Genomic DNA, 26,438 nt, shown 5'->3' on the forward strand with positions numbered 1-26,438 from the left:
CGAATTCAGCAAGTTAGGAACTACATAAAAAATTCGAAGGTATCGACAATTATCTTAAGTCTTAGAATAAAAATTAAGATTTGGAGGAGGCAACAGTTTCTAATTAGGCCCTTGTGTGGCTTAGACTGAACAGTTTTTAAATACTGTCAGTAGTGTATGTTACGTTATTTGTTTCGGCCAACCAACTGAATTAAAAAGCAGTGATCTTTGATACTACCTAATGCAGGAAGACGATGAAGGAAATCGATTACCTGCACTCGCTGTCTGTGCTGATTTTGTTCATTTACAGTCTATCTAAAAACACTGCAGGGAACACTGTATGAAGTTTTGTATTTATTGTTTATTTTTATTTATTAAGATACAGCCCATCAGACCACGTCGTCCAGCAATCCACCAGTTTAATCATAGCCTAATCACGGGACAATTTACAATAACCAATTAACCTACCAACTGGTACATCTTTGTATTGTGGGAGGAAACCTGAGCACCTGGAGGAAACCCACACTGTCACAGGGAGAACGTACAAACTCCTTACAGGCAGCAATGGGAATTGAACCCGGGTTTCCTGTACTGTAAATCGTTGTGCTAACCACTATGCTATCGTGCCACCCCTCCTTCACTTCCTACATCAGTAACTATTAGGAACTGCTACACAGAGTTATCGCTCTGTAGCACTATTGGTACTATTCTAATTTGTTCTGTATTTCATTTAAAACATAATTTGTTACTTAGTTAAAAGGTAGTATGTATTTTTTAAAACTATTTCCTTGAAACTTCAGATAATTGGGTTAGCTGCTTAATCGGCTACTAATTGGTGCTAGTCCCAATGTTTCCAATGAACCAAAATCCAGCGTATTTCTTATTATGTACTTCTATCAGGTCACCCCCTTCAGCCTGCTACTTTACAGAAAACAGTCCAGGTCTCTCCACGTTCTCCTTATAGCTGATACTTACCCATCTAGGGGACATTCTGGTGAATCTCTTCAGTACCATCTCCAAAGCAGATCTGCAAACAATACTTCATTTGTACCAAACCAAAGTTACCTTGATATTGCTTTATTATTGTCAAATTTACCAAGGTACATTGAAAAACATCTTGCATAGCGTTCATACAGATCAAAATCATGACACAGTGCATTAAGCTAGAACAAGGTAAGATGATAACAGTAATTGCTGAGAAGATGACAGTGTCTACTGTCTCCCTACCTCATCAGGGAAATTTATCAGGAGCGCTGCATATGCAGGGCCCACTGATCAGAGAAGCAGTGTCTCGTTTCTATATACATTATATGATTATATACATTATATACAGGTATATAGATAAACGACAATACATTTGACTTGAATAAAGTATAAAAGCTACAGAGAAAGTTACACAGTTGCAACTTGAACACTCAACCTTCATACTTTCTAAGTGCCGCAACTGAAGAAAGAAATTCTGCTGTATGTCTTCCTACCTACACAATCCACTTTTCTTTTAGATCTCTAAGGTGCTTAAAGAAATGCACATCTTTCTGCTCTACGTACAGTAAATCCCTGAAGTGGGACAGGAGGAAATGACTTTAAAAACATGAAATAAAAGTGAGCCCCTCAAGCCATTCCAGGTAATCTCCGACTGATATGCCCTCTCAGGATCATGCATGTTTCAATGCGGTCACCCCTCATCCTTCTAAGCTCCAAAGAATATTGATCTAATTTCCTTAGTTACTTGTGATCCTCACATCTCAAGGATTAGCCCAGTGAATACCCTTGGACTGCCTTCTAAGCCAGTGGGAGGGTTGGTGAAGAAATGCCAGAGAATCCTAAATCCTGACAGTTACATCTTAAATATGTATCACCACAATCAGAACAGGCACTACTTAACTGCGCTTGATTTAAAGGCAAAAGTTGTGGATTACTCAGCAGTTCTATTAAACAGTGACGTGAGGTTAATACTTCTGGCAAGAACTTCTATTGGATGATGAAAAAGTTACTACTTAACTGTTTTTTTTCTGATGGGTTAGTTGTAAACATTTTTGTAGACATTTTTACAATCACCCTGTTGGTTGTAGTTGTTTTATGTGGTCCAGTGAGATCAGGAGAAAAGGGGAAAACTGTGTTGAAGGAGATTTTGTAACATCTCATCTATGTGTGTGTGTGTTTTTTTTTGTCATAAAATTTGTGTTCAAAACGACAGTTATCTTTCTTCACTGCAGGATGCACTGGCTGTCTATCAGGAAGCAATACAGAAGATGCCAAAACAGTTTGCTCCACAGAGCTTATACAACATGATGGGTGAGTGCATCACGTCATAGCCTGTAATACTGTCACATGCAAAGGAAGAAACATGACTAGTAATTCATCTCTAGTTTATAATGTTAAACCTGCAAGCAAGTTTTACTCTGCTGTCAAAGTTCATTTCTTTGAAGTCATACTAAAGTGAGGGCATAAACTTTTAGTTCTGCTCTCTGGGAATGCATCTTGAGCAGTAATATTTTTTTGAGGGCATGTTGAACACTGCCATCTTTCCACTCCAAAGGTTCCTAAGTTATTCTTGCTTCTCCCCACTTCAGAGAGGTTTACTTTTTTCCTGACCCCCCCCCCCCCACCCTGCATCATCCACTATAATTGTAAACATTCTGCAAAGCTATTCATTTTTATAATTGCGACCCTTTCTAGATTTACCATGATCCCTTGTTTGAAAGCTTAGGCTTTAATCAGTTGCTGTGAAGGAGCGTTTCTGACTTAACCAGCTCAGTGTAGTCATATCATTTTGTGGAAGCGGCTCCGGACAAGAACTTCAAGAGAATTTTAAACTGATGAATCTCTCAATTAAAATCAAACTTAAGACCATAAGATAAAGGATAATAAGGTAATATTAAAATTGCAAAGCAGAGCACAACATGTGCTGCTTATTAAGCAGGGGGGGAAACCCATTCTTGTTCTATTAGTCAAAGTACCACAGTAAAAGTGCTCGTTATAAAGCAACTGAAGTCAATCTTCTGCTGGTGTGAGTACCAGTGCAGACACATTACTGTTTGGTTAGAGTTGCAACCCACAGAATGGGTCTGTTAAAGCTGCCAGATGAGTCAAGGCATATTGTAAATTTATTGTCATGCCACAAAGCTTTCTTAGACTATCACTTGCTGCAGGACTATGAAACCTCTTGGTCCAAAAGAAAATATTATTGCAGGATAAACTTGGGTTGTTTTCTCTGGAGGCTGAGGGGAAGTCTGATAGAAGTTTATAAGATTATGAGAGACATAGATGGAGTAGTCAGGCAGTATCTGTTTCCCAGGGTTGAAATGTCCAGTACCAGAGAGCATGCATTGAAGGTGAGAAGGGGTAAGTTCAAGGGGTATTTGAGGGGTTACGTTTTTACGCAGAAAGTGGTGGATGCCTGGAATGCACTGCCTGGTATTGTGGTAGAGGCAAATACATTAGAGGCTTTTAGAAATGCTTGGATAAGCACATGGATGTAAGGAAGATGGAGAGATAAGGACCCTGTAAGAATGATTAGTGTTTGGGTCTTCTGATCTGCTACAATATTGTGGGCCTTTTCCTGTGCTGTACTGTTATATGTTCTATAAAAAACATAATTTATCTTAATCTGTTCAAATTCTTTTGAATGATTACATAAGAGATTCATGAATAAAGGTAATATTTTAAAATCGTCTTTGTGACTAAAGACTCCCTTGTTATGGACAGACATAACATTAAAAATAATTTTGAGTAGTAAATACAGTTCAAAGAATTTCATTACATTAAAACAACATTATGTCTATAAATTTAAACATGCCCTTTTAAGTTAGAGCCAATCCCCAAGTAGTCATTATAGTTGTCTCCTTATTCAAAGCTGCATTGTTTTTCAGGAAAGTGATGTTAGATTAATGCTTTTTTGAGGATGTTGGCCTCCAAGCTGTTACTATATATTAGTCTTGGGCTGAGTAGTGCCTTGGAGGAGTTGCCTCATTGGTGACGTGCTTCATTTCTACTTCTAGTCGGCCTGATTATGTTTCAAAATGTCATTACTCAAGTTGGACATCAAAGTGCTTTACACTGGACTATTCCATTGTGTGAAACCTGCCCATTTGTTAATCTGTCGTATTATAACAAAACACAGTTCAATGAACTTAAAAGATTTCTTTTGTTGTGCTTGTGTTGAGGGAGGTTACTGTTAAAGGTATGCATTGACCTAATTTTTAACTTGTGCGCCAACAGGTGAAGCCTACATGAGACTGAACAAGCTGGCAGAGGCTGAATATTGGTACTTAGAGTCTTTGCGATCTAAGCCTGACCATATTCCTGCACACCTCACATTTGGGAAACTTCTGGCTCTCACGGTAAGTTAAGCTTATTAATAGCAATGTTGTCTTTATGCAACTTGTTCCTCACAATCTGTACTTAACAAATTTATACATCTAGGGCCAGGTTCTAGAAAACAGCTCTCTAGGTTCTAGTGCTTAACCTCTTTACTTCTGCCAGAACTTTGAGTTACATAATATTTTTAAAGTTTCAGTAGCCGTCTGGTTTTCTACTTAAAACACACTGGGGTTGCTTCCAGAATATGTATGGACAACAGAGAATGAGATTTTTCAACATAAATAAAAACAACATTACTGTTAGGTTGAGACTGTGGATCAAATGTTGACTAAAAGCTCTGTATGATGTTCCAGTGGGTCCCCTTTGCATTATTTCATGTGGTAGATGGTTTCCGAATATTGCTCAATTTAAAGCCTTTATAATCGCATGCCTCAGAGTTCAAAAAGAATTGGTACTTTGAGCTTGTAAGGCCCACTTCATCAAAGCATATGCTCTTAACTTAATCCGACAATTCAGTTAGCTCTGAAGATTCATAAGTTAGACTTCAATGTTTAAGGGGCTACAATTCCAGTGTATTATTTTCCTCTGTATGAATTACTGTACCAACACTCCAACACTAAGTTAAAATTTTTGACAGAAGGAGATTGAATTTACCAGATTTATCAATGTACTTCAGATGTCAAATTCAGCTGGTAATGCTTGTTGAAGCAGCAATAAAAGATACCAAAAAGGGAATAATTGCAGGCTAGTCCCCTCTACGTTCAGGTAAACTAGATCTGACAATTTACTGCGATTTATAATTTTATTTTGCTAATTTAAGGACTTAGCTAAAATGATACTGTCTGAGGAGTAGTGTAGAAGTGGTACAGTGCAGGTAGGCTCACATATTGTTATTAGAAGTTCAAATAACTGCAGTTACCCATCAGCTTGGTTATTAACCACATTTTATTCTTTTTGTCACAATTCGCTTTATTGTGGTCGACCTTTCAAGGTATTTTTATGGAGTCATTTCTCGGGCCATTTAATTTTCATCAATGTGGAACTAATATAGCAGGGGGATGGGAACCAGTATGATAGAGCTGAGGATGAGCCAGCACATTTGCAAGTAGATGGTGTAGTATGTAATACAAACGTAAAGAAGGGCAAGACAATGATTGGCTAAAACTGCAGACAGAGCAATGAGTTAAGAGGCAAAATTCATTAGAGCAAATAATGTAGGAGTAAAGGTGCTGTATTTAAATGCACATAGCATTCAGAATAAAGTGGATGAACTCGTGGCGCAATTAAAGGTTGGTTGGTTTGATGTTGTGGGCATCACTGAGTTGTGGCAGAAAGAAGGTCAAAATTGGGAGCTTAACATCAAAGGATATACTTTGTATTGAAAGGACAGGCAGGAAGGGAAGGGCTGTGTTGGTAAGAGATGGAATTACATATTTAGAAAGAGGTGACATAGGGTCAGAGAATGTTGAATCTTTGTCGGTGGAGTTAAGAAACTGCATGGGTAAAAAAAAACAGTTTTTGGGAATCATATATAGGCCTCTAAATAATAGTCACGAGATGGGGTTAAGATTGCAAAGGGAAGTGTAAAGAGCTTCTTCCTCCAAGTAGTTGATAATCAAGACTACTGTTCTCCCTAATGAAAGCATATTTCCATGATTAACTGAGGGATAGTGCACTTTAAGAGGTATGAAGTGATGATATTTTTCTTTTTTCTTACACCTATACCGTTTGACAGTACATCTAGTGGAAAAGTATTGATTGAAGAATTTTCTTACAAACATTGGCCTATTCATGCAATAACCTTAGAACGTTAAGAGGTTACATTGGGTCCTTCATCCCTGTTCCACCATTTGATAAATACATTGCTGGCTTCTATCTCAGCTCCAATTGATTACACAATCTTCAGATTCCTTAATGTTCTTACTATCCAGAAATCTATTGATCTCTTCAACAACTTTAAATTCACTGGCTCTGGCTGCCTCATTTTCACCATAGACGTTCAGTCCCTATACACTTCTATCCTCTCATTAAGAAAACCTTAAAGCTTTCATTCTCTTTCTCAATGATGGACCCATCTGGTTCCCCTCCACCATCACCCTCTGCCGTCTGATCGAAATGGTTCTCACACCCAACAAATTCTCTTCTGGTTTCTTCCACTTACTCCAAACCCAAGTTGTAGCCGTGGGCCCCAGCTATGCCTTCCTTTTTTATTTTTTGGCTACGTGGAACAGTCCCTGTTCCAAGCTTTCACAGGTAACACTTTCCAGCTCTTTCTGTGCTACATTGACAGCTGTATTGGTGCTGCTTCCTGCACCCATGCTGAGCTTGTCAATTGCATCAACTTTGCCTTCAACTTCCACCCTGCCCTTAAATTCACTTGATCCATCTCTTACGCCTCTCTCTCAAGTTTCTTGATCTCTGTGTTTCCAACTCTCGGACAAACTGTCTACCAATATATTTTATAAACCTACTGACTCTCGCAGCTATACTTCTTCCTACCCTGTCATTTGTAAAAAAAAAAGCCATTCCCTTTTCTCAGTTCCTTTGTCTCAGCCTCAGCTGTTTCCAGAATGAGGCTTTCCTTTCCATAACATCAGAAATGTTCCTTTAGAGAAGGGGTTTTCCTTCCTCCACCATTGATGCTGCCCTCACCTGCATTTCCTCTATTTTTCAGATATTTGCCCTCCCCCCCCCATCTTTCTGTTGCCTTAAAAGAACATCCTCTTGTCCTTACCTACCATCCCATGAGCCTTTGCCTCCAGTACATCATTCTCTGCAATATCCCCCATCTTCAATGGGATCTCACCACCAAAGACATCTTTACCTCCCTACCACCACTCTCCACTTCCACAAGGATTGCTCCCTCTGTGATTCCTTTGTACATTTACCCCTCCCCACTAATCTCTCTCCTGGAACTTATCCCTGCAGAAATACTACACCCGCCCATTCACCTCCTCCCTCATCTCCACTTAGGGCCCCAAACAGTCCTTCCAGGTCAGATAACACTTCACCTGCAAATCTGTTTGGTTTACTGTACGTGGTGCTTCTGATGCAGCCTCTTCTACATTGGTGAAGCCCTACGTAGAGTGGAGGACAGCTTTTTCTTCATCCACAACAAGCAGGCCAACCATTTTAATTCCAAACCCCATTTCCATTCCAGCATGTTGGTCCATGGCCGCCTCTACTGCAACACTGAGGCCACTCTTAGGTCGGAGGAACAATACCTCAAATTACATTTGGGTAGCCTCCAATCTAATGGAATGAACTTCAAATTCTCTAGCTTCCCTCTTCTTCTATTCCCACTCTGGCTCCACTCTTACCTCTTCTCTTCTCCTCACCTGCCTTTCATTCTCCCTGGTTGCCCTCCTCCTTTCCTTTCTCCTATGGTCTATTCTCCTCTTCTATCAGATTCCTTCTTCTTCAGCCTTTTACATCTATCACCTCTCAGCTTTTCCCTCCACCCATCCTTCCTCCACCTACCTGGTATCTGCTATCACATTCTAGCTTGTACTCCTAGTAGCTTAAATTTCTTTGTAGTTTAATTTTTCTCTTTGATTATAATTTTTATATTGTCAGCTATATATGTGTAAGTTAGGTGGCAGGGTAGAGATGTATCTCTGCTGAAGGAGGTGCATGGACAATGAAACAGCAGGTGAACTGAGTCAGTCTTCTGTGGAAGACACCAGCAGTACAGTGGAAATGTGTGAATCTACCATAATTAGAAAGGAGGTTCTTGGGAAACTGAATGGTCTGAAGTTAGATAAGTCACCTGGCCCAGATAGTGTACATCCCAGCGTTCTGAAAGTGGTGGCTGAAGAGATTGTAGGGACATTAGCAATGTTCCATCAAGAATCACTAGATTCTGGAATGGTCCTGGAAGATTGGAAAATTGGAAATGTCACTCCACTCTTTAAGATAGAGAGAGACAGAAGAAAGGGTACTATAGGCCAGTTAGTCTGACCTCAGCGGATAGGAAGATGTTGGTCGATTTTTAAGGATGAGGTCTCAGGGAAATTGGAGGCACATGATGAAATAGGTCATAGTCAGCATGGTTTCCACAAAGGAAAGTCTTGCCTGATAAATCTGTTGGAATTCTTTGAAGAAGTAGCAAGCAGGATGAGCAAAGGAGAAGTTGTTGATGTTGTCTACTAGGATTTTCAGAAGGCTTGTGACAAGGTGCCACACATGAGGCTGCAAAACACGCGACAAGCCCATGGCATGACAGGAAAGATTCCAGCATGGATGGAACATTGGCTGATTGGCAGGAGGCAAAGAGTGGGAATAAATGGAGCCTTTTCTGGTTGGCTATCAGCGACTAGTGGTGTTCACAGTGGGGTCTGTGGTAGGACTAATTATTTTTATGTTATATATCAATGATTAGGAAGATGGAATTGGTGGGTTTTTTGCAAAGATTGCAGATGACATGAATGGAGAGAAAATACAAAAAACTGAGATTCAAAGGGACTTGGGAGTCCCTGTGCAGGATTCCCCAAAGGTTAGTTTGCAGGTTGAGTCTATGGTGAGGAAGGTAAATGCAATGTCAGCATTCATTTCAAGGAGACTAAAATATAAAAGCAAAGATGTATTGTTGAAACTTTATAAAGCACTGGTGATGGAGTATTGTGAGCAGGTTTGGGCCCCGTTATCTGAGAAAGGATGTAGTGAAGCTGGAAAGGGTTCAAAGGAGGTTCATGAAAATGATTCCAGGATTGAATGGCTTGTCATATGAAGAGTGTCTGATGGTCCTGGGCCTGTATTCACTAAAATTCAGAAGAATGAGGGGTGACTTCATTGAAACCTATCGAATGGTGGAGTGGATGTGGAGAGGATGTTTTTTAAGGTGGGAGGACACAGCCTCAGAATAGAGGGACATCCTTTTAGAACGGAGAGGAGGAGAAATTTCTTTAGCCAGAGAGTGGTGAATCTGTGGAATTCTTTGCCATGGGCAGCTGTGGAGACCAGGTCTTTATGTGCATTTAAGGCAGAGGTTGATAGATTCTTGATTAGTCAGGGAATGAAGGGATTTGGGGAGAAGGCAGGAGATTGGGGCTGAGAGGAAAATTGGATCAGCCGTGATGAAATGGCGGAGCAGACTCGATGGGCTAATTCTGCTCCTGTATTTTATAGCCTTATGGTCATGCCATCCGTCTGCTATCCTGCAGGTCACCCTTGGGCAAGGTGTAGCACCTGCTTAGCTCCTCAGCACCCATGATCAGGGTCATGTGAAGCCACGGGAGCAGGTGGTGGATGGTCGTATGAGCAGCCGTCGCATATCACAAGTCCTGCTTGTACGACCACTGATGCCAGGTAGACTGCCTCTGGAGAGTACTGACAAAAGCTGGGCTCACCTGTCTTGCAAAGACGCTGCCCAAAAGAAGGCAATAACATACCACTTCTGCAGAAAAATTTGTCAAGAACAAGCGTGCCCATGGAATGACCATGATCGCCTATGGCACATAATGAACGAACGATATGTGTAAGTGTTCAGTAAATTTTCCGTTATAGCTGATCCCGCATTTTTTCTAGAATCTTCTCAGTTTTCATGCAGCGAGTGTCACCCCACTTGAATCTAACTATTTAATAGGTTAATAGTTTTGACTGGAATGTTGTTTATTTCTAGTCTGAGTATGAGATGGCCCCAACAACTTTTTCTTAGTCTTCTTTACTTTGTTAATCCTTTGTTCGTGTAGCACTTATTAACATGGGCCGTAGCCTAGCAAGTTTTATGCCTCACTCTTGACTTCTGAAGAACCACTGGATCAGTATTGGCAGATCCAACAACCTTTCATGCCAGATTGCTGCAATTCACATCCTCTAAGAACTCCCAGAAATTAATCAAACGTGATTTCATTTCCATAAATCCATTCTATTTTCTTTCCTTGGAACTTGTGGCTATAAACACAGACTGCATCCCAGATTTATGTTGGGAGAGCAATTGCTGAGAGAATTGTAATTATAAAATTGCAATTTGAAAATAAAGAATGCAACGAAGGATAGAAAAAAAATTGGCCTCCACAAGATTAGGATATCCGAGAGCACATTTTACAGTCAATAAATACTCTGAAGATATTGTTACAGCTATATAAGAAATGAGGTAGCCAATTAGAACACAATCAACAATAAAACAAATAGCCAGATCATCTGTTATTTTGTGTGTTGCTAGGGGGCTGATTGTTTGGCCAGACACCAAGAGAACTCTCTTTCAATGGCGCTGGGGGATCTTTAATGCCACCCGAACGGGTAGACTGGACCACTTGGCTCAAAGTTAGCTAATCAAGTATTATTGGGTTCTACTTTCACAGTGAGGAATAATAACATTGGAGCAGAACTAGGAAACCAAAGATATGACCTCACTGCCTAGTTTATTATTTTGGTTTGGCTGTGAGTCATGTCAGGTTTAATTCACTGTTTCCTGTGCAAGCTACACACACACACTTCAAAAAAAAGTGTTTTCCTTTATTGCTCTAAAATATAATAACAACCCAAAGATACATATTTTGAGTAGTGTCTGTGCAGATAGACGAATAAACTAATTATCACAGCACTAAGCATTGAACTTCCCGACAGCGTCGTAGACCAAGGCTATGAATGAAATTAAGTCAGTTTCATTTAAGTTCATATTGAGCCTAAATTCACAGGCAAAGATTTCAAAAGTTCATCATTTAGCCTCAAAACTTAGAATACTTAATGAATATTAAACAACAGATCTCACACTGTTCCTCTGAGATACTTTGAGTATGAAGGAATTTTACTGCAGTTTGGGCTGTGTGCCTTCTCGGATGTAGTAGTGATGCATCACATTTCCATTGTTCAGCAAGAAATCTTTTAAAAGAGAAAGGGTTGGTTTTCTGTTTGGCAATTTTAGCTTTTATTTTGCACACAAATTGCATTTAGAATTCCTCATTTCAGCAAAGAGAATGTGCTTATTCTTAATCTGTCAAATTCTGTTTGGTGTTGATTTATGACCGTATGTACCAATTGTATAATTGAGTCTGTTTATAGCTACAGTGTATAAAATACATAATAATCTGTGCAAGGCAAATCCATCAATATGATGCAGTAGAACTCATTTAAACATCTCACATTTAAACAAGCATTACACCATATAGTACTGCATAAATCCTTACACACTGATCATTTTGCTATGTAATAATTAATTATCTTGATTTATTTGTTATGAACCATTTTTTAAGATGATACACTTCGCAAAGTTAAAATCATTTTAGAATTAAAATAATAAATAAAGTTAATTAAAACACGTTGTAAAATACTTAGACGCACAATACTTGTTCTTATGCTCTTTATTGTTTATTTTGCTATTGATATCTCACTGCTTATAAATCAATATGTGAACTAAATGGTGGTTCAGTTTAACTCTCAAATGGTGGGAGGTTTAGGGATATAATTGTCTCCTTATGTTTCCTAAATCACTGCTCACAGTGCTATTGAAGCACCAGTAACGCTACTGGCTGGCGGGGTGAAGGTACGTCTCTACCAGCGGAAGTGTAAGGTCCTCCTTCCCTCCGCCAGCCAACAGGTCACTTTTGGGCAAAGCGTAGCACCCACTTAGCCAACCCCTCCTCACCGCCACCACCACTGATCTGGGTCACGTGGAGCCATGGGGGCAAGTGGTGGATGGTCAGATGAGCAGCTGATGCCTGTCACAAGTCCTGGTTATGCATCTTCCAGACAATCACAGAAGAGTATTTATAATGGCGGGGGTCACCAGGTTTGTAAAGATATTGCCTAGAAGAAGGCAATGGCAATGGCAAACCCCTTCTGTCGAAAAATACGCCAAGAACACTCATGGTCATGGAAAGACATGGCATGTAATGAACAAACAAGTAATACTGCAGCAGATTTACTTAGGTCTTGAAGGTTTAGGGAACCATTTCTAGAAGTACATTGTACAAGGTAAGTACATTTGTGCTGGATTTTGTTGGACCCCATTTGCTGCCTAGAATTGCCACCCACCTTCACTGAACTGGATTAGATTTGGAGGCTTAGTTTACCTGGCACAAACATGTTGATTCAGGCAGCCAAAAGCAGATAACAAGTAGGCAGTGTACAACTGTGTTCCATCTCAGGAATGCTGCCAGTGTCTATTGATGTTGACAAAGGTGGTGGGGAGTCCTGTCAAAGTGGCTAGGCTCTTTCCCAGTTTTTAAACGTTTCTGATCTTCAGAGACTTTTAAAAGGTATTAAAATTTGATGAAAATAATACCAAAACTGTTGAAAAAAATTAATAAAATTACATTAAAATGCAAGGAGTGTGGTGGTAGTACTGGAGAAGGTGCAGAGGAGGATGTTGCTTGAGGTGAAACATTTCAGTTAGGAAGAAATAACTGAGGAAATAAGTTGGGGCAGGGCAGTAGCATAGTGGTTAGCACAATGCTTTACTGTACTGGTGACCCGGGATTAATTCCCACTGCTGCCTGTAAGGACTTTGTATGTTCCCCCTGTGACCGCATGAGATTTCTCCGGGTGCTGTAGTTTTCTCCCACAGTCCAATTGGTAGGTTAATTGGTCATCGTAAATTGTCCCATGATTAGGCTAGGATTAAATCGTGGGATTGTTGTGTTGAGTGGTTCAAAGGGCCAGAAGAGCCTATTCCATGTTGTACCTCAATTTAAAAAAATATAAGTAGAAGCTGGAGAGGCTCTGTCTATTTTCCCTGGAGAGGAGGAAGTTAGTGATGAAGGGGAGAGACAGGGTGAACTTTGGAAATCTATTCTCCTTGTCAGAATTGAATAATACTGGAGCCATCATTTTAAGGAAAAGGGTAAACGTTTGAGAAGGGGGATTCTTATCACTCAGACAATGCTTAAGAGTCTGGTGGAAGCAGATTTGCTGACAGTATTTAAAGTCATCTGGTTAAGCACTGGAACCATCTAGGGTATGGACCAAATGCTGAATGGCGTGATTAGTATGTATAGGTGCCCCTGGTCATTGTGAACATGATGGGCCAAATGGCCTGTTTCCATGATCTATGTGTATAAAGATAAAAATAAGTCTTATTTGTCACATGTACATCAAACATACAGCAAAATACATCACTTGTGTAGGGGATGTGCTGGGGTCAGCCACCCTGTTTCCACGGCTATGAATTAGAACTTATTTTATAGCTATTAAACTTATGGTCAGTTATTGGAAAAACAAACTCTGTTTTCTCATTCCAAGTGTTATAAATCTCCAACAAGGTAAACATTGTCTTACATTCAGTGTCAGGCTTGATCTAGTGTAATATTGTGGAGGTGATTTCCCCGGAGTACCGATGAAGAACCTCAGTCAGACAGGTCTTGATGGAGTGTAGTGACAGTTATGGAATCTCTGTCACTTATTAAGCCTCTGAAATCTGTTGTTTATTTCCATCAGGGTGACTGATCACTGATGATTCCCTTCAGAACCACCAGACGCTGTCACCAAAATTACAAATACAAAATAAATTTTTATTATCAAAGTACATAAATGTCACCATATACTACTCTGAGATCCATTTACTTGTGGGCGTACGCAACAAATCTATAGATTCGTAACTATAACAGAATCAAAGAAAGAGCACCCAACTAGCGCATTCAACCAGAGTGCAGAAGACAATAAACTGTGCCAATGCAAATATGAATAGATAACAATAAATACTGAAAGCACGAGATGAAGAGTCCTTGAAAGTGAGTCCTTTGGTTACGGGAACATTTCAATGATGAGGCAAGTGAAATTGAGGGAAGTTATCCGCTTTTGTTCAAGAGCTTGATAGCTGGAGAGTAGTAACTGTTCCTGAACCTGGTGGTGCGAGTCCCGAGGTTCATGTACCTTCTTCATGATGGCAGCAACAAGAAGAGAGCATCTCCTGGGTGGTGGGGATCCCTGATGACGGATGCTGCTTTCCGATAACAGCGTTTCATATAGATGTGTTCAGTAGTTGGGAGGACATTACCGTAATGGACTTGGCTGAATCCATTACAGAATTCAAGATTCTGGAGAATATTCTTTTAATATAAACATAGGGTGAATGACATTGTGTAATGTTTGACGTTTATATGTTGTTTTGTTCATTTTTTTATAGAACTTTACTTCATTTAACACTTAGCTTTCTTATGGTAGGTGACCTCTTCCCAGAGACGTTTAGCTGTGTGCACTGAAATCATGCACTGAACTTCATTTCTCTTGAGAAAAACATTTATCTTAAAATGACAGGATGACCTGGGACTTGCTGTATGATGAAATGTCTGGTGTATTAATTGGAGCAGTGAAGATACTACTTTGTCTAATGTATTTTATATTTAATAGTTCTGTATCCTTATTTAAAGTGACCCTGTCACAACTACTACAAAATCATTTGCCATTGATAAATAAGAATCAGAAATGGAATCAAAATCAGATTTTCTGACACTGGCATTTGTCGTGAAATTTGTTGACTTTGTAGCAGCAGTACAATGCCATACATAATATTAAAAATGTGAATTACAATAAGTATATGTTAAGTAGTTCAATAAGTAGTACAAAAATAGAAATAAAAAATGTAGTGAGGTCATGTTCATGGGTTCAATGTCAGTTCAGAAGTTGAATGGCAGAGGGGAAGAAGCTGTTCCTGAATTTGCTGAGTGTGTGTCTTCAGGCTTATGAACCTCCTTCCTGATTGTAGCAATGAGAACACAGCACGTCCTGGGTGATGGGGGTCCTTAATAATGGACACCGCTGTTTTGAGGCATAATTCCCTGAAGATATCGTGGATACCGTGGAGGCAAGTGCCCATGACGGAGCTGACTAGGTTTCCAATTGTTCCAAATGAGTAACAATGAAGGGATGGCAATGTATTTCCAATTTATGATGGCTAGTGATTGGGAAGGGAATCTACATACAGTTGCTTTCTCAGATGGATAATATAGAGAGAACATTTATTCAGCCAGTTGTAGGGTTTGTGCACATTAAAATACTAGCCTACAGAAATGTTGATGGTGATTGTTTTAACATTTACAGAATAGAATTTTAACATTTTAATAAGGTGTGTATTCTAAATATACTAATTCACATTGTTGACCTTATGAAATGAAATTTGCCAGTGTATTTGTTTTGGCGAAATTGAAAGAAGTGATATATTCATGCCTTTTACTCAATTATTATTTTGTTGTTGATTCAAAGGGCAGGAAAGAAGAGGCTGAAAAGTACTTTTTGCGTTCCATCCAGCTAGATCCAAGCAAAGGAAATTGCTACATGCATTATGGTGAGTCCTTCATGTGTTGTTTAACACTAATTTTAGAGAAAAAATCGTTTTAGTGCCTTTGTTAGGATGTCACAACATGTTTTACATCAATAAATTAATGTGAAATTGCAGGACAATAATATAGATGATCAGCTAATGTACACAAAATGATTATTAAGAAACAAATATTGGTCAAGACATCAATTAAGAACTGCCTGCTCTTCTTTCAGCCTCAGTAAATACGTAAAATTTGATTTTATTTTGGCCCTTTCAAGGGGTTTATGATCAATAAAATATTTTAGAAAAATAGTTATTTAAACACTGCAAGTGACAATATGTCCAATTTATGCATGGCATTCAATATACACATGAATCTTCCCAGAATCAATATGATGCTTTGTGCTAAAAATAATCAATTAATCTTAGTGACTTTGATAAATATTAACCAGAACATTGGGGGAGCAGCATTCTTTTTATTATGTAGTTCTATGTTAAGTTAATTCTGTATTGAATTATCAACTTACTTCAATTAAATCAAAGTCCATGTCAATATAAAGCATGAACTGAATCATTATGACTTAAAAATCTCATTCATCTTTCTTTAGCTCTAAACCTTTGATATTCAGGTTGTATCACAAGCCATTCTTAAGTGCTCTTCAGAAAGTGGCTTTGAATCTCTTCTAACTTGCTGCTTTTCGTGTACTGCATGTACTCCAGCAATGCTGTGGAATAGGGTGTCCTAGCTCTTTAACCCAAAGATAGAGTGACAATTCACTTCTAAGTTAGGGTGCTGCGTTTGAGGCAAACCTGCAGGGTATGCTTTCCCTTTTGGTAAGATCGCAGGATTCTGGAAGTTGTATTGAAGAAAACTTGGCAAGTATATCCTTAAGATAGTCCAGGCAACAGTGAGAGTGAGGCATTGTTCAATGCTCAAAGTACATTTATTATCAAAGTATGTATGAATTATACAACCTTGAGATTCATCTTCATATAGGCAACCACAAAACAAGAAACCTGAAAGAATCCAAATTTTTTTTTTAAAAAGACCAACATGTATTGCAGAGAGAGAGAGAGAAAAGAAAACAAATCCTGCAAACACTAAAGCAAGCAACCGTGTTCAGAGCAGAATTGAATCCATAAACCTGAAGCCTGGAGCAGGCCTATAGCCTCAGTCTCAGTTATCACACAAAGCCCGGAACAGCCAGAAAGAACAGATGTCCACGTGGTGTGCTGTTTGCCCCACAGCTTGAATGTGATTGTAGCCACTGCCATCCTGATAAGTCCATCCCACACTTAGTTCATAATTTGTAGACAGTGGAAAACCTTGGAAGATGAGAGGAAAATTATTTGCCAAGCAGTTTATATACCTTCCTACTGATTTTAATGTGACTTGTCCAATTAAGTTTCTGGCTAAACTTAGCTCTGTGGAAGTTGATAATGGGACATTTGGTGTGATTGTAATGCCATTGAATGTCAAAAGGAAGTTGCTTAACAATAATTTGTTGAAGATAGCTGTTACTTGTTGCGCAGGTAGCACAAATATTAATGGCCTAACTCTGGATGTTGCTCAGGGCTTTCTGCATTTAGCTCAAAGAACAATAAATGTGCACGGATGAGTAAATTATGAACTTTGCCTGATAATTCTGTCAACAATCCCTTCCAATGTATTGCTGATGATAGACAGTAGACTTTAGTGATAATTGGCTGGATTGGTTTTATTCTACCTTTAGTAGACAACGCTTGGGGATTTTTGTCTCATTTCATTGCATTCATATCAATGTTGTATTGTAAAGCCTACTTAGAAGACTGGATGCAGCAGGTGCACAAAATGTTTGTTCAGCAGCCTGTTTATTGCAAGGGACCTTGAATATTACTGTATCTCTTACACCAAGCGTTTTTTGATATCTTGAGAAGTGAACATTTGCTGAAGCTTGTCTTCCAAGACAGTTGATATACATCACCAACTTGCAATGTTTGTCTAAAGTGCCGGAAAATGTTTTCTCTGTCATTAATGAGGGGGGTTTATGGGCGATAACCCCTCTGAATACTTTAATTAACAGAGGGACGTCTGTTTGGCACCATTCATGATACATGTTGCAGTATGAACAACTTAATTGTGCCCAGTCCAATAACTGAAATCCTACCAATAAACTGCACTTGATTAAAATCAGTTACTTTAACATGCCATTGCAATATAGGCCATTAATATAAGTTTGAGTATTGGTTGTACCAGTACTTATTGGATTTGCAGAAGGAAAATTAGAAACAGATGCTTCCATAGTGTTTAATGAGGTTTTATCTGTAATTTTTATAAAAAAAATAATGCTAAAATTCTTTTATATTTTGGGAAATAAAGTCAATCTTTTGTTAAATTCTGTCGATCAAATTAGTGAAGAGTAATATTTAAAAACATGTTTTAACATTCTGAGAGTGAATTAATGTTTAGATCTTCAGCAGTGCCTCTAACATCTCATTAAAGGGATTATAAGGCAGTTTTGGGTGCTATTTAATGTGATAAAGCTGTTCCACTGTAAATGTATGCACCAGAATACATTGGTGTACTGATGTTTTCACCATGTGTAAATAGTGAACTGGAGTTTTGACCCCTCCCTGTCTCCATTTCACCCCCCTCCCCACCCATTCTGTTGAGTATCTGGTTTCGGGTTTATTCGCGGGAGTGAACTGCATAGCAGCAGGATCAAATCACACTTGGACTACTCCTGTATGTTTGTTAACAGCTGGTTTAGAATAGCACTTTGAGCCACAGTTGGCACATGGCCCGGGATCAGGAATGAGACATAAAATAATAAAGCCACTTACCCTTAAATGATAATAAAAATAATAAAGTATAGCCTTTTAGTTTATTTTTAATACTACCAATATCCATCAAAATTCCAAAGATTGCATATGTGTTTATAGATTGGATAGAGCTGGATTGAAGGACATACTGCGTGCCACACATGGTCTGAAACTCAGCTGGGAAATTCCAACGGGAGAACCTATTTGTTTAAAACTTTACTGATTTGGGGAAAGAAAAGCCCTGATTACTATTTAAACAGAACCTCTGAAATTTCTAGCAGCTCACTCTTTGAACTTTTCCTCTCGGACTATGATTATAAACAGTTTGGGTGCAGTCAATTCCAGGAATAAAATACAGCACATGAAGTTTGTCTGCCATCAGGTTTGGATCCATTGAGGTAAAAATATAAAATAGCACCGATATGTTGTTGTGTATTTAATAATACCACTTCATGACTGTAGAACACAAGGGAACACACTCTGAATTCATTACCATATATCTTTCCAGAAGATCATAAGACATAGGGGGAAGAAATAGATCATTTGGACCATCAAGTCTGCTCTGCTAATCCATCAGGGCTGATTTATTTTTCCTTTCAACCCCATTCTCCTGCCTTCTCCCTGTAACCTTTAACACCCTTACTAATCAAGAACATATCAACCCTGCTTTAAATATACCCAAAGACTTGGCTTCCACAGCCATCAGTGTCAATGAATTCCACAGATTCACTACCCTCTGACGAAAGACATTCCTTCTCATCTCTGTTCTAAAGGAATGTTCTTCTATTCTGAGGATGTGTCCTTCAGTCCTGGACTCCCCATTATAGGAAACATCCTCTACGTATTCACTCTATCTAGGCCTTTCAGTTTTTGACAGGTTTCGGTGAGGCCCCCATCATTCTAAGCTCCAGCAAGAACAGAACGTCAAACCCTCCACCTACGTTAACATTTTTGTTCCTGGCATCATTCTCGTGAAGCCCCTCTGGACCTTCTCCAATGCCAGCACACTCTTTCTTAGATAAAGGACCTAGAAATGTCAAGTTTCCAAGCTTCGCTTCTGTCAGAAAAATTGTTCTTATCAGAAATAATTGTGTGCCTATTGAAAGAATGGAGGGAGGATTTTTTTGTTCACCCAGAACATGCCCTCTTCTCACTGCAACCATTGTGGAGGTACAGAAGACTAAAGGCACACACTGAACGATTCAGGAACAGCTTCTACCCCTCTTCCATCTAACTTCTGAATGGACATTGAACCCATAAACACTACCTCACTATGTTCTTTTGCATTACTTATTTAATTTAACATACATACCATGTGTGATTGTGTGTGTGTGTGTAAACACACACAATCATTTACGGTTTTTATTATGTACTGCTGTTGCATAACAACAAATTTCATGACCTATGCCAATGATATTAAACCTGATTCTGATTGTGATTTAAGAAAAACACTTGGTATATCTTCCAATTATTTGCATTTCCATGAAATTTCTTGGACTGTATATTTTAAATTATTCAGTATCATACATAAAAGGAAATCACTTCTATTATACACCATAAACACAAGAGGTTCTGGGGGAACCTGAAAGTCAGGCAGGGAACATCTATGGAGGGGAATGGTTGTGAAGAAGGGTCTCAACACAAGACATTGTCTGTTTATCATCCACCACCTTTTATAACCTCAATACTTATAAGCTGGTGCAAACAATGAATAACATGGTCCCTGGTCTATTGTCAGAAGCTTAACTAATTTGAGCACTGCAAGCTTTCATGAAAAAAATAACAGATTCAAAGTTCAACATAAATTTATTATTGAAATACATGTATGTCACTATGTACAACCCTGAGATTAATTTTCTTGCAGTAAATCCATAATAGAATAATAACCATAATAGAGTCAATGAAAGACCATTTGTCTTTTGTTCAACCAGTGTGCAACCAATTTGTCTTCTGTTCAAGACCAAAAACTGTGCAAATTTAAAAAGAAAGAAATAATAATAACAAATAAATAAGCATAAATATTGAGAACTTGAGATGAAAGGTCCTTGAAAGTGAATCTATAGGTTATGGGAACACCTTAATGTAGATGAGTGTGGTTATCCCTTTTGGTTCAAGAGCCTGATGGTTGAGGCATAATAACTGTTTCTGAACCAGGTGATGTGAGTCCTGAGCCTCCTGTACCTTCTTTCTGGTGGCAGCAGTGAGAAGAGAGCATTTCCTGTGTGGTGGGGGTCCATGAGGATGGATGATGCTTTCCTGTGTTAGTGCTTCATGTAGATGTGCTCAATGATGGAACAGATTTACCAAAATGCAGTCTGGGCATGGAACCATTTTTCAACGTTAGAAATGTGAGTGAGGGAGATGTTTTAAGAAGGAAACTGGTATTAATTCTTGAAGACTTTTTTAACTCGGTCCCATGGTATAGTTTATAAACTGAAATTCGGTTTATTATCTCCTCTGTACAACAAGACTGTTGAGAACTGCTGGCTGAGAATACACATCTTTAAGTACTGCATAGCCTGTCAGCTGAGATTTTACATTTCGTTCTCTGAAAGAGGGCTGATGAAACAGTTCATGCCAGCATTCGGTAAGATTTAGACAACACGTAGGTGTGGCAAATAAGATTAGCCGCAAATAGGTTCATAGCTATAGTTATTAACAGCAAGAATTAAGTCAAACTTCTGTTCAACAGTCTTACTTTTGGTCAGGTCCCTATTTCTTCTGCATGTTTACTGTTGTTTCTAAAATCTACTGGTAGTGACATAGATGCTATTGCTAGTAAAATAGACCAAATCTGGATATCCTGGAACAAGTGAGTCATCTGACTCCCCAAAGCCTTTTCACCAGCATCAAGCAATGTCAGGAATATGACTGAATATTCCCCATTAGCCTGGTTTATTGTAGAACCAAAAATATTTTCCCCGTGACTGTGTGGGTTTCCTCTGGGTGCTCTGGTTTCCCAGAGATATACGGGTTAATTGGTCACCATCGTGAGATTAGGCTGGGGTTAAATTGGCGGTTGCTAGGCTGCGCAGCTCAAAGGGCTGGAAGGACCTATCACGCACTGTATCACAATAAGTAAGTAAGTTCCAGAATCTAGTGATTCTTGAACGTTCATTACTAATGCCTCCACAATCTCTTCAGCTACCACTTTTAAACTCTGGGGTGTTGTCCACCTGGTTCAGGTGAATTCTCTGCCCAAGCACCTTCTCCTTAGTAATAGCAACTGCACTTACTTCTGCCCCCTAACGCTCTCAATGACACTTACTAGGTATAGGCGGTTTGAACAAGGTGGATACCTGCACAGGGATGTCCCTGTTAGTCCCACAGAAGCATTCCTCACAGTAGATGAGGCATAGAGGCTACCTGAAAGCAAATGAAAGTCCCAGGCAGGTGTACTAGATGTTCACCGCACATTGATGTGCATTTCTGGTGACCTCTGTGCATTACAGGAGTGCAGATGAAGCCAGAACAAAATTCACAAACTTTGAAATCCATCTACTAAGTCTTTAATTTTCATTCAGCTTGTGTTTTCCTTGGAAGCTAGATTAGGTGGGGCATAAAAAAGTCTTTATTTGATCTATTAATGTGAAGAGTAAATAAAAATACTGAACTGGTGAAGTTTTTATGGAATCAAGTCTAATAATTGGAGATTAATGCAAATTTATTCATAATAAGAATATTTCCAATTTCAAAGTGAATTATTTATTAGTTTTTACCTTGTAGTCTGCATGAGACCATGAGCTCCTTAGGGTTTGTTTTTCATCAGCTTCCACAGAAAGAGTCAAGAAACTGGGTAAACAACATTTCCCAGATGTATAAAATGCCTTTCAGTGAGATGCCTCTCTTTTTAAAAAAAGCTTAATGGAATACCCATTACTTGTAAAACCCAAAGAACTAAATGTTTTGAATGAAACAAAGTCATAGATACTAAATTCCGAAATGTGATAACCAGCACAAAGGTTTCCATTCCTGATTCCGACTTCTCTGGCAGTAAAAGGATAGTAAAGACCTTCAGACATAAGAGCAGAATTTGGCTCATCAAGTCTGCCCTGCCATTCAAGCATGGCTGATTGATTTTCCCTCTCAACTCCATTCTCCTGCCTTCTCCCTGTAGGGAGAAGGTTGTCTGCCATCAGATTTGCATCCATTGAGTTTGAAACCAAAAGTAGCACCATTAAGTTGTAAACACAAGGAAATCTGCAGATGCTGGAAATTCAAACAACAACACACACAAAATGCTGGTAGAACACAGCAGGCTAGGCAGCATCTATAGGGAGAAGCGATGTCGACGTTACGGGCCGAGACCCTTCGTCAGGACTAACCGAAAGGAAAGATAGTAAGAGATTTGAAAGTAGAGGGGGGAGGGGGAAATGCGAAATGATAGGAGAAGACCAGAGGGGGTGGGATGAAGCTAAGAGCTGGAAAGGTGATTGGCGAAAGTGATACAGAGCTGGAGAAGGGAAAGGATCATGGGACAGAAAGCCTCAGGAGAAAGAAAGGGGAGGCACCAGAGGGAGATGGAGAACAGGCAAACAACTAAATATGTCAGGGATGGGATAAGAAGGGGAGGAGGGGCATTAACGGAAGTTAAGAGGTTAGGAAGTTATAATTCTCCGTAACTTCCGCCACCTCCAACGGGATCCCACTACCAAACACATTTTTCCCTTCCCCCACTCTTTCTGCTTTTCGCAGGGATCGCTCCCTACGCGACTCCCTTGTCCACTCGTCCCCCCCAATCCTTCCCACCAATCTCCCTCCTGGCACTTATCCTTGTAAACGGAACAAGTGCTACACCTGTCCTTACACTTCCTCCCTCACCACCATTCAGGGCCCCAGACAGTCCTTCCAGGTGAGGCGACACTTCACCTGTGAGTCGGCTGGTGTGGTATACTGCGTCCGGTGCTCCTGGTGTGGCCTTTTATATATTGGTGAGACCCGACGCAAACTAGGAGACTGTTTCGTGGAACACCTACGCTCAGTCCGCCAGAAAAAGCAGGATCTCCCAGTGGCCACACATTTTAATTTCACGTCCCATTCACATTCTGATATGTCTATCCATGGCCTCCTCTACTGTCAAAATGAATCCAAACTCAGGTTGGAGGAACAACACCTTTCATACTGGCTGGGTAACCTCCAACCTGATGGCATGAACATTGATTTCTCTAAATTCTGTTAATGCCCCTCCTCCCCTTCTTACCCCATCCCTGACATATTTAGTTGTTTGCCTGTTCTCCATCTCCCTCTGGTGCCCCCCCCAACTTTCTTTCTCCCGAGGCCTCCCGTCCCATGATCCTTTCCCTTCTCCAGCTCTGTATCACTTTCGCCGATCACCTTTCCAGCTCTTAGCTTCATCCCACCCCCTCCAGTCTTCTCCTATTATTTCGCATTTCCCCCTCCCCCCTCTACTTTCAAATCTCTTAGTATCTTTCCTTTCGGTTAGTCCTGACGAAGCGTCTCGGCCAGAAACGTCGACATCACTTCTCCCTATAGATGCTGCCTAGCCTGCTGTGTTCTACCAGCATTTTGTGATCATTAAGTTGTTGTGTATTTAATACCACTTCATGACTGTAGAATACAAGGGAACACATTCTGAACTCATAACCATATATTTGACCAAAAGACATTGGAGAAAAATTAGGCTCATTGCGTCTGCTTTGCCATTCCATCATGGCTGATTTATTATCCCTTTCAACCCCATTCTCCTGCTTTCTCCATGTAATCTTTGATACCTATACTAATAAAGAATCTATCATCCTCCACTTTAAATATACCTGATGATATGGCCTTCACAGCCATCTGTGGCAATGAATTTCACTTACTCACCATCCTCAAGCTAAAGAAATTCCTCCTCATCTCTGTTCTTAAAGAGATCTCCTTATATTCTGTCGCTATACCCTCTGGTCCTAGACTCCAACTATTTGAAATATCCTCTCCACATCCATTCTGTCTAAGCATTTCAGTATTCAGCAGGCTTCAACGAAATGTCCCATCACTCTTCAAAGTTCCAGTGAGTACTGGCCCAGAGCCACCATACGTTCCTAATACATTAACCCTTTCATACTGGGGAACATTGTCATAAACTTCCTCTGGACGCTCTTCAAACCCAACACATCCGTTTTTAGATATTGGATACAAAACTGCTCACAGTACTCCAAATGAAATGCAAAGGAGGCAATAGTAAAAAAAATACAATGGCAGGCATTTTTATGGGGTAATTTATGTCCCTTTTAAGACTTTATAAAGCACTTTGCAGCAATAGTCTTTTTGAAAGTTAGACACTGCTGCAAGGTAATAAATACAACCATTGATATCTGCACAGTAATGTAATAAGTGGTGTTGAGGGAAGAATAAATATTAAATTGATTACAATTTTTGATTTCCTTGCTCAGTCACAAACAATGGTGGTAGATGTTTAATGTCCACAAGAGTGCTCTTGGTATAACATCCCTGAAGTGCAATTTTTCACGCAGCGCATCACTGCCAGGTGAATTGGTGAATCAGCCGAGATGATTATGCTTATTTCTGGAATGGGATTTGAACTTCATATGTTCTACTTCAGACTTCTTTGAGGTGAAGAACTCAGCTGATGCAGGCAGGGCAAATAAGGAGATTTCTGCTATACTTTAGCGCCAGCAAACTGGACTTATCATTGAGAAGCAGTTCTGTTTTCTGTCTTCCAATCCTTTTAATTGTTCCCTGCATTGAAGAAATAATAATAATTGTATTTTTATGTTTTCTCATAGGTCAGTTTTTGTTGGAGGAGTCTCGCCTGGTGGAAGCTGCAGAAATGGCAGAGAAGGCGGCCGACCTGGACAGCAAAGAGTTTGATGTTGTCTTCAATGCTGCCCACATGCTGAGGTTAGCTCTTTTCCTTGCATCATGGAATGCATTTCCAGCAGGCTTGTTAGCACTGCAGATGTTGTTGTCTTAACAAAAAAGATGCAGAGGTTAACACTTCGACGTGGCTTCCAAACCCATTAAAAAGCTGCGGCTTCGTGCAGTAATCCAGTATCCTTCTGTGCCTAATTTAACTTGAATGTCAAGTGTGCTAAAGCATTTTAAAAAAAAACATGCCTACTTGATCCAAGTGACCTTGCAGAGCACTGTGAAGGGCAGTTTGGAGTAAGTGTTCTGCTGCCATAAAGAAAGGAAATGATATAGAGTACTCCACATTTTTGTAGCTTGTCTGTCTTCTGATGAAAATTCAGTGGCAAAATTAACCATTTCCTGCAAAGTAAAACCTTTCATTCAGAGTCAGTGTCTGGAACGGGTGTAACAATATTATTAGAAACTACTTCATTTATGACTAACTTGCGCTTAAAAATATTTCATGAATCTGTAGTTTATTGTAAACCTTAGTGGAAATGTTGATACATTCCTTTACTTACTAAACAATAATCTACATCAATCCCTGCAAGAAAAACAGCAGTTTTCTGTAAGAATGAAAAGTACAATAGGTTGATAAGCATTTGAAGGAGAAATGAGCATCAGAAACAAGAGAAAATCTGCAGGTGCTGGAAATCCGAGCAATACAACAAAATGCTGGAACAGCCCAGCAGGCCAGGCAGTATCTATAGAAAAATATACAGTCGACGTTTGAGAATCAGAATCAGGTTTAATATCACTGACAAATAATCTGTCACAAAATTTATTGTTTTGCCACAGCATTACAGTGCAAGACTTAAAAAATATAAATTACAATAAGAAATATATACTTCCACACACGCATATATAAATATATTTATATGATTGTATGTGTATATGTATACACACACACATATAAGACTTTCATTACATGTTATGCTGTATGACGTGGCAATCATGGTCTTTCCGTGACCATGATTGTTCTTGGCAAATTTTTCTACAGAAGTGCTTTGCAATTGCCTTCTTCTGGGTAGTGTCTTTATGAGATGGGTGCCCCCAACCATTATCAATACGCCTCCGAGATTGTCCAGCTGGAACCAGTGGCCACATAACCAGAACTTGTGATATGAACCAGCTGCTTACACGACTATCCAACACCTGTTTCCATGGGTTCATATGACCCTGATCAGGGGTGGGGTGTGGTCGTTAAGCAGGGCCACACCTTGCCCAAGAGGGACCTGCAATCTAGTGGAAGGAAGGAGCATCTTAT

The 26,438-nt window shown here is 39.5% G+C and overlaps 1 protein-coding gene across 1 annotated transcript in view; it reads left to right on the forward strand.

Moving 5' to 3' along the window:
• Nucleotides 1-26,438, forward strand: part of tmtc2a (transmembrane O-mannosyltransferase targeting cadherins 2a) — a 209,712-nt gene that overhangs the window by 149,890 nt on the left and 33,384 nt on the right. Inside the window, exons 7-10 of the mRNA XM_059978410.1 lie at nt 2,196-2,274; nt 4,201-4,322; nt 15,442-15,523; nt 25,048-25,162. Of these exons, the coding sequence (XP_059834393.1) occupies nt 2,196-2,274; nt 4,201-4,322; nt 15,442-15,523; nt 25,048-25,162 (398 nt within the window). The remainder of the gene's footprint in view (nt 1-2,195; nt 2,275-4,200; nt 4,323-15,441; nt 15,524-25,047; nt 25,163-26,438) is intronic.

The sequence above is a fragment of the Hypanus sabinus genome, chromosome 8 (assembly GCF_030144855.1).
Source record: "Hypanus sabinus isolate sHypSab1 chromosome 8, sHypSab1.hap1, whole genome shotgun sequence".
Taxonomy (NCBI): Eukaryota; Metazoa; Chordata; class Chondrichthyes; order Myliobatiformes; family Dasyatidae; genus Hypanus; species Hypanus sabinus.